General features: G+C 42.6%; 1 protein-coding gene across 3 annotated transcripts in view; it reads left to right on the top strand.

Annotated features, from left to right (window-relative positions):
* Positions 1–19,491, top strand: part of PIKFYVE (phosphoinositide kinase, FYVE-type zinc finger containing) — a 450,712-nt gene that overhangs the window by 345,950 nt on the left and 85,271 nt on the right. For all 3 annotated transcript variants that reach the window (XM_077275690.1, XM_077275691.1, XM_077275692.1), the window contains one exon: positions 3,481–3,645. In XM_077275690.1, coding sequence (XP_077131805.1) covers positions 3,481–3,645 — 165 coding nt within the window. The remainder of the gene's footprint in view (positions 1–3,480; positions 3,646–19,491) is intronic.

Raw genomic sequence — 19,491 nt, 5'->3', positions numbered from 1 at the left:
TCAGAACTTTATTAAAACTTATAACCGTCATAGCGTACACTGGGAACCTCGTAGACTGACGACGAAAGTATTACATGTCTTTTCACAAGGTTAGCTTCTATTTAAGTCTACACATGGGGTAGCTGTGTGACTCGGTTAAGTAGTAATCTGTTTCTCCGTTTCTGCTAGGCGCTGAGCTTAGAAAAACACTATACATGTCGCTCTACCCTGGCACATCCCAAATATGTAACTTTCACACCTGTCTCACTACCTGGGGTCGAATTATTCCATCTTGAATAACTCTCTGATTCACAATGAAGCACATGGTTCAGACAAAGGAAGGTTTCTGCTCACTCCCACATTCTTGAGGAAGGGGTGAAGGAGTCACACACTGGAGTTTCACTTTGCGGCTGTATTGTCAGCAAGGAGAAGGAGCTGGGGGGGGGGGTCAAAAAGCCCAAGTTGGGTGTCTGTACACAGACCTAATGGATGTAGCAGAGCTCAGTGTGCGTGATAATAGAGAATCAAAGTCATCATATTCCTGACAGTCGGCAGTGCTGAATTGTGCTACTGCCAAAGCCCAGAGACGAAAGCAATGGCAGAGAACTGGTGGTAGATCTGTGGAGTTTGAGCACCCGCTCTGTTGTTTTTCAAATAAAAAAATCACTTTCCTACAAGTGGGAAAGCCCCTTTAAATTCACATAGAAATATCATGGGTATAAAATAGGCTTACGAAAAAATGCCCTTTTAAAATATAGCCTTTATTAAGTACTAAGTGTTTAGACACCATAACCTCAAAATCTGAAGCATAGAAATATAAGGTGAATATGGGCCAACCTACACAATTAGCTAGGCGTCAGAGAGGTGCTGACATACTCGTATACTTGGGGTCCCTCACATGGGAACAGTAGAACACCTCTGCATTGTACATACTTTCTGTTCATATCAGCTTTCATTTTATGATAAATACAAAAATGCTTATCACACAGTAGGGATTGTTGATTTCTGTCCATCTGCTTCTCAGGAATACCAGGACAAGCCTAGGGACAGAGGAGCGGGGGCGCCACCTCTCGTACTTTTCAGGGTGCCAACCCCCACAGGTGCATATTAGGTTATTATTTTGTGAAGCGCGCATCTTTCTGACACCTAGCTAATTGTGTAGGTTTGCCCATATTCACCTTATATTTCTATACTTTACATTTTGAGGTTATTGTGTCTAAACACTTTTGGGAGAACCCCTTTAGCAGACTTACAGAGCAGCAGCGAGACATTTTTATTGTTTTTTTCTTGGACCGCGTCTCGTGCCCTCTTGTGGCCTAGGCCCTAGTTCTTCCCTTGTCTCTGCCCCTTCTGGAGCTATGTTGAAGAATAACTCCAAATTGACCCTGTATTGGTGGAAAATAGTTGAAAATACAGATATAATGGTTAGTTACAGTTCACATAGCTTCTTATAAAAGTTGTCCTAAACCTGTAGCATTGTAAGCGTTCTCCTTACAATCAGCGTTCCTGGGGGTAAAAATAGTGTCTGGTGTATTTCTGTATGAGATTATGGGGACAGTTCATCAAGCCCTTTTTGGCAGAAAACTGGGATAGAAAAGTCGCAAATTTTGGTGCAACCCCTAGTTACACAAAGATTTAGAAACTGTTGAAGTTTTTATTCCAGTTCCTCCTACTTTTTTAAATAGTGGGCAGGGCAGACCTTAGGGGAAGGGCAGTGCTTATCACTGCACGACAAATTCACTATGATTTACAGCACAAAATGATTTTTGTACATCTTACTCCACCAGACCCTGCATCAACACAGACTTATAAATCACCAGTCTGGATGAATCCTCCCCCATTTGTGTTATCGATTTGTAAAGTGAATTCAGAATTAATAAAGGTATGACCTTAGGAGGGTGAGGCTCTTCATCATACCCAGAAAGTGTTTGTCCTCCGGGGTTCAGTTTCCATGGTTCCTTGCCTCCTCTTTGCAGACCATCCTTAGAAGGTTCTCCTCTTCCATCGTCTCTCTCATGTGGTTTGCTTTATATGCCTAGAGCTATCTATGTGATTGATGTAACTGTATGGAAGAATATTCTCCACACCGGGCGTAACTTCATAGACGTTATACCCGCCACCTCTGCTCTTAAAAGTGGACTTTATTTTTTTGTGCAATGAATGAATGTCTTTTTTGCACTAACAATACCACTTTGTAGATGTGAGGCCTCTGTGCAGTACATAGTTCTCAATCTGACTGATTCCCATGCTTATTCTTGAAGAATTGGTGTCTGCTGCCTTTTATTATGTGGTTGTCTTCCTGAAGAAGCATCTCTTGCTTCGAAACGCAACTAATGAAACCACTTGTTCAATTAATCTTTGAAAATAGACGTCTTCTGTAGACGGCAGCGCGGGAGTTATCCACAATTTTTCCTTCTCTTCATTCCCATCGGTTTGACCGCCTGTGGATCCACAGCACCTGTTGATTAAAATGTTTTATATCATGGATGATGTAGCACAATCTGACACAAATCTTTCATTTGTCTGTTGGATAAGACCCTACTTGTGCTATTTTCCCCCTAGTGTTTTTTACTTTTGTTATGTTGTATTAAACTCAAACCTGGTGACTGGAAGCAATAAATCTATTTTTTGGAAGCCCTCTAAGGTACCATGCCACGGACTATTGCAGTCATACTGTTAGTAAAAGGAAAGTATAAAAATAAATAAAATAAAGGGGTATTCCGATGTTATAAAATGGTCTATTGCTTGGATATGCTATCACTTTGATCGGTGGCGGTCCTGACTCTTGGGCTGCTTTAGGCTACGTTCACATTTGCGTTGTGCGGCGCAGCGTTGGCTACGCAACGCGCACCGCATGCAAAACGCATGCACAACGCAGCGTTTTGTGACGCATGCGTTCATTTTCTGCATGATTTTTGGCGCAGAAAAAACTGCATCATGCAGCGTCCTCTGCGCCCTGACAGTTGCGCCAAAATGACGCATGCATCACAAAACGCAAGACAACGCATGTCCATGCGCCCCCATGTTAAATATAGGGGCGCATGACGCTGCGCCGCACAACGCTAATGTGAACTTAGCCTTACAGGTAAACCCGCAGATGTGATGTATCAGTGCTGCAGTCCCCGTTTTCTCAGGATATCTGCAGGACCCAGAGGTCAGGTCCCCTGATCATACACTTGTTATTCTAGCAAGATGCACTCACTTTGTGATGTGCAAATACCCCATTACACATGCTAGGTAAGCGCGAATATGTCCCACTTGCTGTGCTGAGATCAGTGTGCTGGGAATGGAAGAGGTGGACATGTCCTTACGGACCCTCAATGTGACCTGCTTCTAAGTTTCTAATAGGGATGTTCCTTTTTACATTCAATGTGAGTATTCAGGGATTCAGTGGCCAGTTTGATCATTTATCGTTTTTTTATGTTGACAGAACAAAAATAATAAAGATTTTGTCAATTATGTTATACTATGTTTATCTTATGCAATTGTTTTCTCTTTCAGCTAAAAAGGCTTCAGGGGTCTTATCATTTTTTCGTGGAACTGGTGGTAAAAGTCCAGATCTATCGGCACAGAGAAAGGAAACCTTAAGAGGTGCTGACAGCGCCTACTATCAAGTGGGGCAAATGGGCAGAGATGGAGGAGAAAATCAAGGAGTTGAAAATCAAGGTAGGGCTAAAATGTTAAAGGGACTCTGTCAGCACAGAATGACTGGTCAAGCCAAGTACAGACTCTCGGTGCTTCATGGTGGCAAGTCATTTACATACACCTTCCTACCTGCTAGTTTTCCATCTATCTCACCATCTATCTCAGCCCTTCTCTGACTCTATGAAGACAGGGCTGTCAATCAAATAAAGGGGTGCTGGAGATAGAGGGAAGCCAAACAGGATGGAAGGTGTATATAAATGATCGGCCTAGCCAAGAAGTACCGAGCGGCGGGACTTGGCTTGAATAGTCTTTCTGTGTTGACAGACTCCCTTTAATTAGAAATGTGTGTGTGTATATGTATATATGTGTATATATATATATATGTGTATATATATATATATATATATATATATATATATATATATATGTACGTACGTACGTACGTACATACATACATGATTGTTTTAACAATATATCTAAAATAAAACAAAAATCATGCTAACTGATAAAAGGAAAAACAACGAAAAAAACGGTGCAAAACATCCAATCAATGATGTATAAAAAGGTATAAGTTTAGAACATAAACATAATATATACACTGCTCAAAAAAATAAAGGGAGCACTAAAATCCCACATCCTAGATATCACTGAATGAAATATTCCAGTTGTAAATCTTTATTCATTACATAGTGGAATGTGTTAAAAACAATAAAACCTAAAAATTATCAACGTAAATCACAATTAATATCCCACGGAGTTGGAATGATGCTCAAAATCAAAGTGGAAAATTAAGTTACAGGCTGATCCAACTTCAGTGGAAATGCCTCAAGACAAGAAAATGATGCTCAGTAGTGTGTGTGGCCTCCACGTGCCTGTATGACTTCCCTACAATGCCTGAGCATGCTCCTGATGAGGCGGGGGATGGTCTCCTGAGGGATCTCCTCCCAGACCTGGACTAAAGCATGCGCCAACTCCTGGACAGTCTGTGGTGCAACGTGACGTTGGTGGAATGGTGCGAGACATGATGTCCCTGATGTGTTCAATCGGATTCAGGTCTGGGAAACAGGCGGGCCAGTCCATAGCTTCAATGCCTTCATCTTGCAGGAATTGCTGACAAACTCCAGCCACATGAGGTCTGGCATTGTCCTGCATTAGGAGGAACCCAGGGCCTACCGCACTAGCATATGGTCTCACAAGGGGTCTGAGGATCTCACCTTGGTACCTAATGGCAGTCAGGCTACCTCTGGCGAGCACATGGAGGGCTGTTCAGCCCTCCAAAGAAATGCCACCCCACACCGTTACTGACCCACTGCCAAACCGGTCATGCTGAAGGATGTTTCAGGCAGCAGATCGGTCTCCATGGCGTCTACAGACTGTCACGTCTGTCACATGCTCAGCGTGAACCTGATTTCATCTGTGAAGAGCACAGGGAGCCAGTGGCGAATTTGCTAATCCTGGTGTTCTGTGGCAAATGCCAAGCCTCCTGCACGGTGTTGGGCTGTTAGCACAACCTCCATCTGTGGACGTTGGGCACTCAGACCATCCTCATGGAGTCGGGTTCTAACCATTTGTGCAGACACATGCACATTTGTGGCCTGCTGGAGGTCATTTTGCAGGGCTCTGGCAATGCTCCTCCTGTTCCTCCTTGCACAAAGGCTGAGGTAGCCGTCCTGCTGCTGGGTTGTTGCCCTCCTACGGCCCCCTCCACATCTCCTGGTGTACAGGCCTGTCTCCTGGTAGCGCCTCCAGCCTCTGGACACTACGCTGACAGACACAGCAAACCTTTCCACAGCTCGCATTGATGTGCCATCCTGGATAATCTGCACTACCTGAGCCACATTATGTGGGTTGTAGAGTCTGTCTCATGCTACCATGAGTGTGAAAGCACAACCAACATTCAAAGTGACCAAAACATCAGCCAGAAAGCATTGGTGCTGAGATGTGGCCTGTGGTCCCCACCTGCAGAACCACTCCTTTATTGAGTGTGTCTTGATAATTGCCAATAATTTCCATCTGTTGGCTATTCCATTTGCACAACAGCATGTGAAATTGATTATCAAACAGTGTTGCTTCCTAAGTGGACAGTTTGATTTCACAGAAGTTTGATTTACTTGGAGTTATATTCTGTTGTTTAAGTGTTCCCTTTATTTTTTTGAGCAGTGTATATAATCTCAGTACTTGTAGACAAAAAATTATTCAATATAGAGACAAACCAGAGAAGAGATCAGGTAGAGAGCGGCATGATCAACCATATTACATTAAATGGACTTTTTATATACTCAATAGTAAAGTGCATAGTGCTTATATAGACCCAAGAGACATTGGAAAATGGCGGGAAACGTATGATTACTTCATAGTACTCTAGTTCTTGAAATTAACCTGACCTAAGATCAAGCCAAGTCCCACCAAGAGGCTCAGTGGTTAGCACTGTTGCTTTGCAGCGCTAGAGTCCTGGGTTCAAATCCCACCAAGGACAACATCTGCAAGGAGTTTGTATGTTCTCCCCATGTTTGCGTAGGCTTCCTCCGTGTTCTCCGGTTTCCTCCCACATTCCAAAGATATAATGATAGGGAATTTAAATTGTGAGCCCCATCGGGGACAGCGATGATAATGTGTGTAAACTGTAAAGCGCTGCGGAATATGTTGGTGCTGTATAAATAAAAAGATTATTATTAGATTACCCACGATGTAGTATATAGCAAGCCTACTTATTTTATAGTTGTGGAAAAAGGAACAAATAATACTCCAAGTGTGCTAAGGTGAGGAGAAAGTCATAAGGAAATAAAGGCAAAGTTGCCACATCTGATGTCTCACCTTTTGCACATTATAAGAGTAAGTAAAGAAATCATTATACACCATGGACATCCCACCAGCCAGCATTACAAGAAAATGGTTAAAAAAAGATCATATTGCATCTGATGCACATACCCACCCAAAAGAACACACCCAACTCGAATTTCACCTGAGCTTCGTCTGGGGTATCAGACAAAGGTGTGTTAGTGCCATTTTGGCACTGTAACAGCACAGGGAGGCTGCTACTGACGCTGTCACCGTTAGCAGCAAGATTTTAGGTGCTTTACTAGGTGGTTGTTTCTTATTCAGATAGTTTAGCTAGGTATTGTCCTGTGTGGCTGTGAAATCTACCTTCCAGATATATATATATTCATTATTATTTATTATTATAGCGCCATTTATTCTATGGCGCTTTACATGTGAGGAGGGGTATACATAATAAAAACAGGTACAATAATCTTGAACAATACAAGTCACAACTGGTACAGGAGGAGAGAGGACCCTGCCCGCGAGGGCTCACAATCTATAAGGGATGGGTGAGGATACAGTAGGTGAGGATAGAGCTGGTCGTGCAGTGATTTGGTCGATCGGTGGTTACTGCAGGTTGCAGGCTTGCCGGAAGAGGTAGGTCTTCAGGTTCTTTTTGAAGGTTTCGGTGGTAGGTGAGAGTCTAATATGTTGTGGTAGAGCGTTCCAGATTAGAGGTGATGCGCGAGAGAAATCTTGTATGCGATTGTGGGAAGAGGCGATAAGAGGGGAGTAGAGAAGGAGATCTTGTGAGGATCAGAGGTTGCGTGCAGGAAAGTACCGAGAGACTAGGTCACAGATGAATGGAGGAGACAGGTTGTGGATGGCTTTGTATGTCATGTTTAGGCTTTTGTACTGGAGTCTCTGGGTAATGTGGAGCCAGTGAAGGGATTGACAGAGGGGAGAGGCCAGGGAATAGCGGGGGTCAGGTGGATTAGTCGGGCAGCTGAGTTTAGAATAGATTGGAGGGGTGCGAGAGTGTTAGGGTATGTGCACACGCTGTGGATTTTGCTGCGTAACCGCAGCGGTTTCCCATGAGTTTACAGTACAATGTAAACCTATGGGAAACGAAATCCGCAGTACACATGCTGCGGAAAAAAATGCGCGGAAACGCAGCGGTTTATATTCCGCAGCATGTCAATTCTTTGTGCGGATTCCGCTGCGGGTTTACACCTGCTCCAATAGAAAACTGCAGGTGTAAACCCGCAGCGGAAACCGCAATAGAAACCGCGATAAATCCGCAGGAAAAACCGCAGTGGTTTTGCACTGCGGATTTATCAAATCCGCTGCGGAAAATTCCGCAATGGAATCCGCAGCGTGGGCACATGGCCTTAGAGGGGAGGCCACAGAGCAGGAGGTTACAGTAGTCAAGGCGGGAGATGATGAGGGCTTGGACTAGCGTTTTTGCAGATTCTTGGCTTAGGAATGTACGGATCCGTGAAATATTTTTGAGTTGAAGGCGGCAGGAAGTGGAAAGGGCTTGGATATGCGGTTTGAAGGAGAGATCGGTGTCGAGGATTACCCCAAGACAGCGAGCTTGTGGGACTGGGGAGAGTGGGCAGCCGTATACTGTAATGGATAGATTCGTTGGGGGGGTCGCGTGAGATGGCGGAAAGACAATGAATTCTGTTTTGTCCATGTTAAGTTTTAGAAATCTAGCGGAGAAAAAGGATGAAATAGCGGATAGACATTGAGGGATTTATTTATATATATATATATATATATATATATATATATATATATATATATATAATTTTATTTTTTCCGTTTACTGAGGTCCACAAACAAAGACAGCTGGGCACATGTCATCGAAGTGTGTTGTTCATTGCTTCTATTGTGCTCCATGCAGAAGTAGACCGTTCTAAATCTTTTTTTTCACTAGCTAAATGTGAAACCGCATGCCATATTCCATCTTGTCATTAAGTGCTGTGGTGACATTGTTCTGTGATTTGAGCTGTTGTGCATGAAGAAATATTTTTGGGGGGCGGTTGCTACTGTGATTCACCATGCCATATCTCGCTTTGTTATTTAGTGGTGGTGAAATTCCACAGTGTGCATAGCTTATTGACATTAAATAAAAATAATAATAATTTTTTCTGTGTCAAGACGTGATACAGCCCGCCGTATCCCACGTTGTAATTTTCTGGCAGTGATATGAAGCTGCCTGCAGACCTTACGCACATAAAAAAATATATAATTTTTTGTGTTGCAAAACGTGATACATCCCGCTGTATCCAACGTCATTTTTTGGCAGTGATATGAAGCGGTGTGCAGACCTTACGAACATTAAAATATCTTTTTTTTTCCTGTTGCTAAACGTGATACAGCCTGCTATATGCAACCTTGTCATTTATTGGCATTGAAATTCTTCTGTGTGCAGAGCTGTTGCACATTCATTTTTTTTATTTATTTTTTTTACAAATGTGATACAACAGCTGAGATCTGAGTTTGAAATTATTTCGAACCTATCTTCTAGATTATGTGCATCTTTGGCAACCAATTTCACACTGCCATCTTTTATGCCTAGCTTGAGACGCGCATCTGTTAATACCCATCTTCTCAAGAGGATCAAACGCTCTCTGGTAATTGGTGTTGGTTAAATAACTAATCGTTGTAGGCTGTATCCTGGATCTCATACCTCCCATAGCTGCCCTGTTTTGATCATGTTGTACGTTCCCATTCCCGCCATCGTCATGCACCTTTTCCTGATCAGTTCATATAATGACACATCGGCCATATTTCGCCTGCAGACCTACACCTTACCAGCAGCAACTGTAGGAAAAAGGGCGTTCCAATGCCACGGACAATCTTCAAGATTATACAAGCCTCATGCACACTAAAAAAAAATTTTATGTTACTAACGTGATACAGAAGGGGAGATCTCACTTAGAAATTGTTTGTAGCATCTATTCAATGTTATTCAGGCCTCATCCACAGGCCCCCCAAAATTTTGTCGCTTAGTAACGTCCTACAGTAGAGAACATCTCACTTTAAAAAATTTTGGAGCAGATCTTCTTTGTCATACAGGCCTCATTCACACTGAAACAATTCATACTTCTGTGAGTAACGTGATTCATCATGCCATATTTCACTTTCTCAATTTGTGCCCCTGAAATTCAGCTGTGTGCTGAGGTGGTGCAAAGTAAAAAAAAAAATCAAATTTTTAGTTGTTAATAGTGTTCTCTTATATTCTACGTTTGGCGCGGTAAAAAATCCCTATCAAATTCAATAATGCCACAATCTCGATTTTTCCGGATTTTTCTATGGAGCTTCAGAAACATCGGGCGTAGTTCATGGAAATAAAGAAACAACTCAGAGATAAAAATGTCATGCATTCCATAATCTATCCAGCTCGACTTCTAATTGTCCACAAAGGTTCTCTGAATGGTTACGGTCCCACATGGTGTCTAATGCAAAGAAATCCTAATATATTCATATCCAGCTAAATTTTCTAACAACTATATGAATGGAGCTCTCTCTATGGGCTCCCAACTTATCAACAATACTGGACGCTGAATCCAGCGAGAGTATCCCCATATTCAATTGGTAATAGGAGCATAGGACTTCACTCCTATATTGTTTGGTTTTTGCTCTGTTTTTTTTCTTATGTCAGTTTTATTTGTTATTTATGTAGAAGTCGCCGCCAACAGCTTTCTTGTTTTTTGTGTGATGTCCCTGAACTTTGCCCGAGTAATAATGCATACCATATTTTGATGTGTAAGTATGGGATCTGATATAATATGAATGACCGGGAATGTGCAGGGCATTAAATCTCCCAGGAAGAAAATTAAGGTATTTTCGCAGATCAAGCGCTATCATCCACATATTATAGCTTCGGTAGAGACACATTTGACCAGGGATAAGGCCCGATGTGTGCAGAAGCCATGGGTACAATGGTTCATCCACGCGTTCCACACTAGCTATTCGAGAGGGGTTTCACTGTATTGAGATGTTAGATGGGAAGCCAGGGAGGCTCGGAGGGATTCTGAGGGTCACTTTGTTTTTGTATATGCACTAATTAACTCTCGGGAGTACGTAATACTGTGTGTTTATAACACCCCCCACCCCCCCCCCCCGGCTAATACATCAGTTCTTCAGATGGCAATGAGTTTTGCCTTAAACTACCCAGATGCAAATATCACTTGTATGGGAGATTTTAATTTAGTCATGGACAATCGCCTTGATAGACTGAGATTGGGTGATGAGGTATCTGGGGAGCCCCCTTCTCTGGCTCCAAATCAATTAGCATTAGTTATGGAGGGTAGTGGATGGCTAGATCTGTGGAGGATACGCCACCCTGAGGAAAAAGGATATACTTGCCACTCATCCACTAGGCGCTCTCTTTCTTGCATAGATTATGTATTCGGATCCAATGGATTCGCAATGTGGGTGGATAGCATTGAACATGGCAACAGGGGAATCTCAAATCATAGCCCAGTCATTCTTAAACTTAAATATGGGCAATCAAATAATGGTATGGTCTGGAAATTGAACCCATTTTGGCAGAAACTAATAGACTCTAATGAAAGGACTGTTGGTCAGTTAAATTGCTTCATTTCATCCCACCCGGAGCCTCAGAACACCAACTTATTTTGGGATGCCCTTAAGGCGTATTTAAGGGGATGTTTAACCTCCACAATTTCTCATATTAAAAGGTGACCTCAAGGGAAGATGACGAGATGGAGCAACGACTGAAAGACTCGGAGGCTGCATATACACTCACCGGCCACTTTATTAGGTACACCATGCTAGTAACGGGTTGGACCCCCTTTTGCCTTCAGAACTGCCTCAATTCTTCGTGGCATAGATTCAACAAGGTGCTGGAAGCATTCCTCAGAGATTTTGGTCCATATTGACATGATGACATCACACAGTTGCCGCAGATTTGTCGGCTGCACATCCCAAAGATGCTCCATACAAGGCAGGATGGGTTCCATGCTTTCATGTTTACGCCAAATTCTGACCCTACCATCCGAATGTCGCAGCAGAAATCGAGACTCATCAGACCAAGCAACGTTTTTCCAATCTTCTACTGTCCAATTTCGATGAGCTTGTACAAATTGTAGCCTCAGTTTCCTGTTCTTAGCTGAAAGGAGTGGTACCCGGTGTGGTCTTCTACTGCTGTAGCCCATCTGCCTCAAAGTTCGATGCACTGTGCGTTCAGAGATGCTCTTAGGCCTACCTTGGTTGTAACGGGTGGCGATTTGAGTCACTGTTGCCTTTCTATCAGCTCGAACCAGTCTGCCCATTCTCCTCTGACCTCTGGCATCAACAAGGCATTTCCGCCCACAGAACTGCCGCTCACTGGATTTTTTTTCTTTTTCGGACCATTCTCTGTAAACCCTAGAGATGGTTGTGCGTGAAAATCCCAGTAGATCAGCAGTTTCTGAAATACTCAGACCAGCCCTTCTGGCACCAACAACCATGCCACGTTCAAAGGCACTCAAATCACCTTTCTTCCCCATACTGATGCTCGGTTTGAACTGCAGGAGATTGTCTTGACCATGTCTACATGCCTAAATGCACTGAGTTGCCGCCATGTGATTGGCTGATTAGAAATTAAGTGTTAACAAGAAGTTGGACAGGTGTACCTAATAAAGTGGCCGGTGAGTGTATATCTAATCAGACTAATGGTAATAGACTTCAGTGGTTAGCTTCCCAGAGATTATATGCCCAGCATACAGACACCAAATCTAAACGTAAATTCTTTTTCACTCGTCAATCCTATTTTGAACTAGGAAACAAAGCAAGTCAATTTTTGGCCTTCTTGGTGCGCCAACACAATACATCTAATACAATACTGCAAATTCGTGCAGCTGACGGCTCACTGGTATCTTCGACTGAAGAAATGCTCCATTGTTTTCATGATTACTATAAGTCGTTATATAAATCTAAGATCGGCCTCGATATTTTGGAATGTTTAGATATTTATCGGATGTAACATTTCCTACTCTGAGCTTAGCTCAACGGGCCTTCATGGATGCTGAGTTTACCTTAGAGGAGATAGAATATGCAATGACGGATATGGCCTCTGGGAAGGCTCCTGGACTAGATGGGTTTCCCATTGAGTTATTTAGAAAATATCGAGACATACTAGCACCACTTTTATTAAGGATGTTTCGGGGATCTGGGAGGAGGGATTTATGCCTGACACTTTCTATGAGGCAAATATTATTGTGCTTAGGAAGGAGGTGAAGGACCCTATGGAGTGTGGATCTTACCGCCCTATATCGTTGGTAAATGTAGACTATAAAATTTTTACTAAAGTTTTAGCCACTAGACTGAATTTGATTATATTAGATCTTATACACCCAGACCAAACGGGCTTTATGCCTGGTAAGAATACCTCTATTAACATTAGACGAGTCCAATGGGTGATTCAATATAGCTCCCTAGTGCCAGATAATAACTGGGCATTGGTGTCGCTGGCCAAAGCCTTTGATTCCCTTGAGTGGCCCTTCCTATCTGCATGTTTGCAAAAATATGGTTTTGGTGATAAATTCTTAAAATGGGTTGGTATACTATATATGAAACCTAAAGCTCATATAATTGTAAACAGTTCTATTTCTGAGCCCTTCTAATTTTATAGAGGGACCCGTCGGGGGGGCCCCCTCTCCCCGGCCCTTTTTGCCCTTGCAATAGAGGCATTGGGGATACGCATAAGATCTTCTCCTGATGTTAGAGGTATGGATATAGTCGGTCGTGTAGACACCATCGGTTTATACGCTGATGACCTGGTGATATTCATGGATAGGGTGGAGGAAACACTGTCACAAGTGATTGCCACTATAGATAAATTTAGTAAGTACTCCGGCTTATATATAAATTGGGATAAATCTGCTCTGATGCCCCTCTCTCACACCCCAATGCCTCATCTGGAAACTCTCTCCCTCCCCTATCTATTGTGTCCAATTTTAAATATCTAGGTATCCACATATCTCAATATAGTAGATCTGATTTACAACTTAACGTATATCCATTGCTAGAACTGGTCAAATCTAAATTTGCAACTTGGAATAAACTCTCGCTATATGTAGCTGGTCTTATTAATCTAATTAAATTAATGATATTGCTTCCCCAACTCAGCTATTGTCTTCAGCACAGTGCTGTGCTAATACCTAAATCCTTTTTTTGCGAATTTAAATTCTCAAATCACATCGTTTATATGGGGGAAGTCTAGGCCAAACTTAAGCTGTCTGCTCTACAGAAACCAAAACAGGGAGGTGGAGCGGCGTTACCGGAATTTTATCTATATTATCTGGCCGGACAGGCTAGGGAAATAAGTAAATGGATGCCCAATAATTATCTCCCTAACTCTGAAAGCCACTTGCTTTATTCTGCCCGGGTTGATTGTCCGTTAAGCTTCCTGGAATTGGAAGAAATTAGTGTCCCCCGATTACTACCCTTACTTCGACTGGCACGATCAGTTTGGAGGCAAATTAAAAAAGTTATTGGGTTTGTTGAAATTATAGCTGAAATACCCCTGTGGAAAACACTTATTTTCCAGTTCTGTTGACTCACCCATCCACTGACTTTTGGATTTTATATGGTGTCTACTCGATAGGCGATTTATATGATCGGCGGACCTTTGTGTCTTTTGATCAATTACAAATTAAGCATGATATTCTGAGATCCCAATTTTTCCGATACTTACAGCTAAGATCAGCCTTTCAATCACATATGAGAAGTATGGTTGCAGGCCGAACTATCTCGTCCCTACCTTTAATAGGAATTCTTAATTCGCAAGGTCCTCAAGGGCTCATCTCCTCTCTGTACACATATATGCTGTCAACGGCAGCTGAATTTACCATAAGATCTATCCAGGGGAAATGGGGGGGACTTCTATCCGATATGCAAGAAGAGGAATGGGAAGAGATCCTAGAATCTCCTATTAAGGTATCCCCATCAGTTAATAACAGGATGATCTAGCTATATATAATATATCAATCGTACTTAACCCCGACAGGACTTTTTAAAATGGGTTGATTCCAAACATCAGAATGTCTGCGATGTCACCCATCAGATGCAGATTTTATCCATATGATATGGAAGTGCCCTATTATTCTTCATTACTGGAAGAAGGTGACGTCACTATTAACATCTTTGCTGTCAATTCCTGTTTCACTTGAATCATTGACTTGTTTATTTGGTGTATAGGATGAGGAGACTTGGGATCACAATACTGGTATTTTCCTACGAGAGATGCTTTTTATGGCATGGAAAGTATTGGCACTGCAGTGGATGGAGGGGCTCATGTCCATCTCTAAGAACTTGGACTGAATTAGTAAACTCAGTTATTCCATATGAATGTACATTGTATCAAAACAGGATGTCCGGGCAAGTTTGATAAAATCTGGGGTAGATGGAATTCTTCCCATCTTACTTTATAGATCCATAATGGTCGGGCAGTGGTACGGAGAATTAGGTCTTTTTTATTTTTTGTTTTGGGGGCTTCACATGAGGGACAAATACAATGCAGTCTTTTTTTTGAGCAGCGGACTAGTAGTTACTGTGGTTGTAGTTATAGTTTAGGACTTGCGAGTCCATTTTTTTTACTTACATAAATTACACGATGTAAGTGATTTGATATACACAATTTGCTATTCTTTTGAAAATATTCCATAGATTAAAAAAGATAATACTTTGGATATAAATAAAGGTATACATTTTATTGTATGTTTAACAATACATATAATTATATGTACTTTATATTGTGATTAACAATAATGAATACAAATGTGTATGTAAAATGGTTTATTTTGATGTTAATAAACGAATTTAAAAAAAAAGGGTTCTCCTACCACACTTTTTGAGCAACATGACTGGGGAAAAAGCAATATCTTGGTGGAAGGGGGATTAGACTTGGTGTTCGAGGTGTATGTGGGGGTAGGTAGTAATGTTTGTGAAAGCACTAGTGAACCAACAACATGACGTCTTATCCAAAAACAACTGACAGCTTCTGTTACTGGATGTTGTAATTTTTAGTGTTCTGCATTATTCTCGTGTCATTGCAGTCTGACATCTTTAGTAGGCTTTTGTGCCTGCAGTTGCTGCTGCTGGAGATGTTAAAGGGAACCTGTCACCACGTTTTTGGAAGATGGGATAAAAATAGCGTTAAATAGGGGCAGAGGTGGGCGTTACATTAGTGTGTGTGTTATGCGTTTATTACCCACCTAAGTTGCCGAAATAACTTTGCAAAGTCTCCGTTTTCGCCTGTCAATCAGGCTGGTCAGGTCGCATGGGCGTTGTCTTCCCCCAGATTTGGCGTAGTTTTCCGTTGGTGGCGTAGTGGTGTGCGCATGCCCAAAGTCCGGAATCCTCTTCCAGGGGATTTAAAATAGCGCGGTGTTCGTTATTGCATTGGTGATCGGTGGGCGCGGCCATCTTCCTTTGGCCGCGCGTGCGCAGAAGCGGCGCTCTGCTGGCCGCGGCTTCAGGAAAATGGCCGCCGCGATATCCATCTGCGCACGCGCGGCATCCCGCGGCCATTTTCCTGAAGCCGCGGCCAGCAGAGCGCCGCTTCTGCGCACGCGCGGCCAAAGGAAGATGGCCGCGCCCACCGATCACCAATGCAATAACGAACACCGCGCTATTTTAAATCCCCTGGAAGAGGATTCCGGACTTTGGGCATGCGCACACCACTACGCCACCAACGGAAAACTACGCCAAATCTGGGTGAAGACACCACGCCCATGTGACCTGACCAGCCTGATTGACAGGCGAAAACGGAGACTTTGCAAAGTTATTTCGGCAACTTAGGTGGGTAATAAACGCATAACACACACACTAATGTAACGCCCACCTCTGCCCCTATTTAACGCTATTTTTATCCCATCTTCCAAAAACGTGGTGACAGGTTCCCTTTAACACTAATTTGTTGAAATGTGAACACTCCTGCTTAGGTGTCCATCTGCTGGTTTGGGTTTAGTGGAATATCTGTTGGTGCCTATTGACTATTTATACTGTGGTGAAATTAATGTCACTTTGTTGGTGTTTAGCAATAATTTTTTGTAAATGTGTAGATTCCTGGTTGGGTCTCCTTCATGTGTGTTGCCTGTAGCATTAGGCCTCCGATGTGTCAGTCCTACACTCTGAGTTAACTACCTGTGTTACAAGCCTTCCTTTTTTCTGACAATAGTAATCTACGGAACTAATATGTGTGCCACCTGAGTGTGGATGAGCATGAAAGCAGTTTGAGCTGTTGCATGTGGTATTAGGGGCAGCACAACAGGCCTACACCGATCCATCACCCACTTAGATATTCAATTGAAAGCTGTAAATGCTGGCCCAGACCCCAATACCTCATGCATGGCTGATTGCTGCCGTGCCATGCTACAATTTGTTATGATGGTGATTTTTGGCCACTCTCCTGGTGTCTCCCTCTAATTTCATGTGTTTTGCCAGATTTTGAGGCCGTTTGAAGGTGTAATGCATGCGTTTGTTTTTGCCTCCCATTGACTGTAATAGTGTTCAGATATGTTTGGCGAATATTCAAGGAATAAATCAGCGAATATTGCAAATTTGGCAATATTAATCCAAAGCAAACATTGAAATATTCGCTCATCTCTACTCCTCAGTGTGTTGGTGGGGGGAAGGATCTGAGGAATGTTTTGTGGAAACAAGCTGGACTTTTGTTATGTCTGATGTAAGACTGTGAATTTTTTTTTGCTTCCAGTGCGAATGAAACACGGAGCTTGGACTGTAAGCCTGTGTGTGCCTCTTTATTGTGTCCCTGCTATTGCCTATCAGAGTGATTCCCCACTATTTATGGATGCAGGATTATTGCCATTAGGGTTTAACTAGCCTGAATTTCTATTTTTGGCCCTATAGCTAGATAAGTGGTAGTATTTATACAAATATGTGCATTATTTCTGCTATTATTGTTCAATCAGTCGTAATTCTTACCTATACAATCTATGTACACTGCTAAAAAAAATAAAGTGAGCACTAAAATACCATATCCTAGATATCACTGAATGAAATATTCCATTTGCAAATCTTTATTCATTACATAGTGGAATGCGTTGAGAACAATAAAACATAAAAATGATCAATGTAAATCAAAAATAATATCCCATGGAGGCTTGGATTTGGAATGATACTCAAAATAAAAGTGGAAAAATCAAATTACTGGCTGATCAAATTTTAGTGGAAATGCCTCAAGACAAGGAAATGATGCTCAGTAGTGTGTGTGGCCTCAATGTGCCTGCATGACCTCCATACAACGCCTGGCATGGTCCTGAAGTAGCAGCATCTGTTCTCCTGCGAGATCGCCTCCCAATCCTGGATAAAAGCATCAGTCAACTCATGGACAGTCTGTGGAATAACGTGGCATTGGTGAATGGAATGGTACATGATGTCCCAGATGTGTGGATTCAGGTCTGGGGAACGAGCATGTTAGTCTATAGTATCAATGTCTTCATCATGCAGGAACTGCTGTCACACGTTAGCCACATGAGGCCTAGCACTGTCATGCATCAGAAGGAACCCATGGCCAAGTGCACCTGCATATGGTCTCACAGTAGGTCTGAGGAGCTCATCCTGGTACCTAATGGCAATCAGGGTACCTCTGGCTAGCCCATGGAGGATTGTGCGGCCCTCCAAAGAAATGCCTCACCACACCATTACTCACCCACTGCCAAACCTGTCATGCTGGAAGATATTGCAGGCAGCAGAACATTCTCCATGGCATCTCGTGACTGTGTCACATCTGTCACATGTGCTCAGTGTGAACCTCCTCTCATTCGTGAGGAGCACAGGGCGCCAATATTGAATCTGCCAATATTGGGGTTCTCTGGTAAATGTAAATCGCCCTTCACGGTGTTGGGCTGTAAGCTCATCACCCACTTGTGGATGTCAGGCCCTCAAACCACCTTCATGGAGTCTGTTTCAACACATCGATGTTAGTGAACTCCTGGAGGTCATTTTGCAGGACTTTGACACTGCTCCTCCTGTTCCTCCTTGCACAAAGGAATAGGTAGTTGTGCTGTTGCTGGGCTATTGCCCTTCTCTTGCCCCCTCCATTTCTCCTGGTGTACTGACCTGTCTCATGGTTTCTGCTCCATTCTCTGTACACTGTGCTTACAGACACCGCTACCCTTCTTGCCACCGCTCGCAATGATGTGCCATCCTGGAAGAGCTGCACTACCTGAGCAATTTCTTTAATCTAGGGGTGAGAGCCATTGCAAAATGCAAAAGTGTCCAAAACCGCAACAGCCAAAAAGGATGAGAATAGAGAAATGGTCTGTGGTCACCACCTGCTGAACCACTTCTTTATAGGGGTTGCCTTAAGAATTGCCTATCATTTCTACCTGTTGTCTGTTCTACAACCCCTGGCAAAAATTATGGAATCACCGGCCTTGGAGGATGTTCATTCAGTTTTTAATTTTGTAGAAAAAAAAGCAGATCACAGACATGGCACAAAACTAAAGTAATTTCAAATGACAACATTCTGGCTTTAAGAAACACTCTATGAAATCAAGAACAAAAATGTGGTAGTCAGTAATGGTTACTTTGTTTAACCAAGCATAGGGGAAAAATTATGGAATCACTCAATTCTGAGGAAAAAATTATGGAATCACCCTGTAAATTTTCATACCCAAAACTAACACCTGCATCAAATTAGATCTGCTTGTTAGTCTGCATTTAAAAAGGAGTGATCACACGTTGGAGAGCTGTTGCACTAAGTGGACGGACATGAATCATGGCTCAAACACGAGACATGTCAGTTGAAACAAAGGAGAGGATTATCAAACTCTTAAGAGGGTAAATCATCACGCAATGTTGCGAAAGATGTTGGTTCTTCACAGTCAGCTGTGTCTAAAATTTGGACCAAATACAAGCAACATGGGAAGGTTGTTAAAGGCAAACATACTGGTAGACCACGGAAGACATCAAAGTGTCAAGAACAGAAACTTAAAGCAATATGTCACCAAAACAGGAAATGCACAACAAAACAAATGAGGAACGAATGGGTGGAAAGTAGAGTCAACGTCTGTGACCGAACTGTAAGAAACCACCTAAAGGAAATGGGATTTACATACAGAA

The sequence above is a fragment of the Ranitomeya variabilis genome, chromosome 7 (assembly GCF_051348905.1).
Source record: "Ranitomeya variabilis isolate aRanVar5 chromosome 7, aRanVar5.hap1, whole genome shotgun sequence".
Taxonomy (NCBI): domain Eukaryota; kingdom Metazoa; phylum Chordata; class Amphibia; order Anura; family Dendrobatidae; genus Ranitomeya; species Ranitomeya variabilis.
Note: the sequence above shows the minus strand (reverse complement) of the source record. Positions and strands in the feature narration are given on the sequence as shown.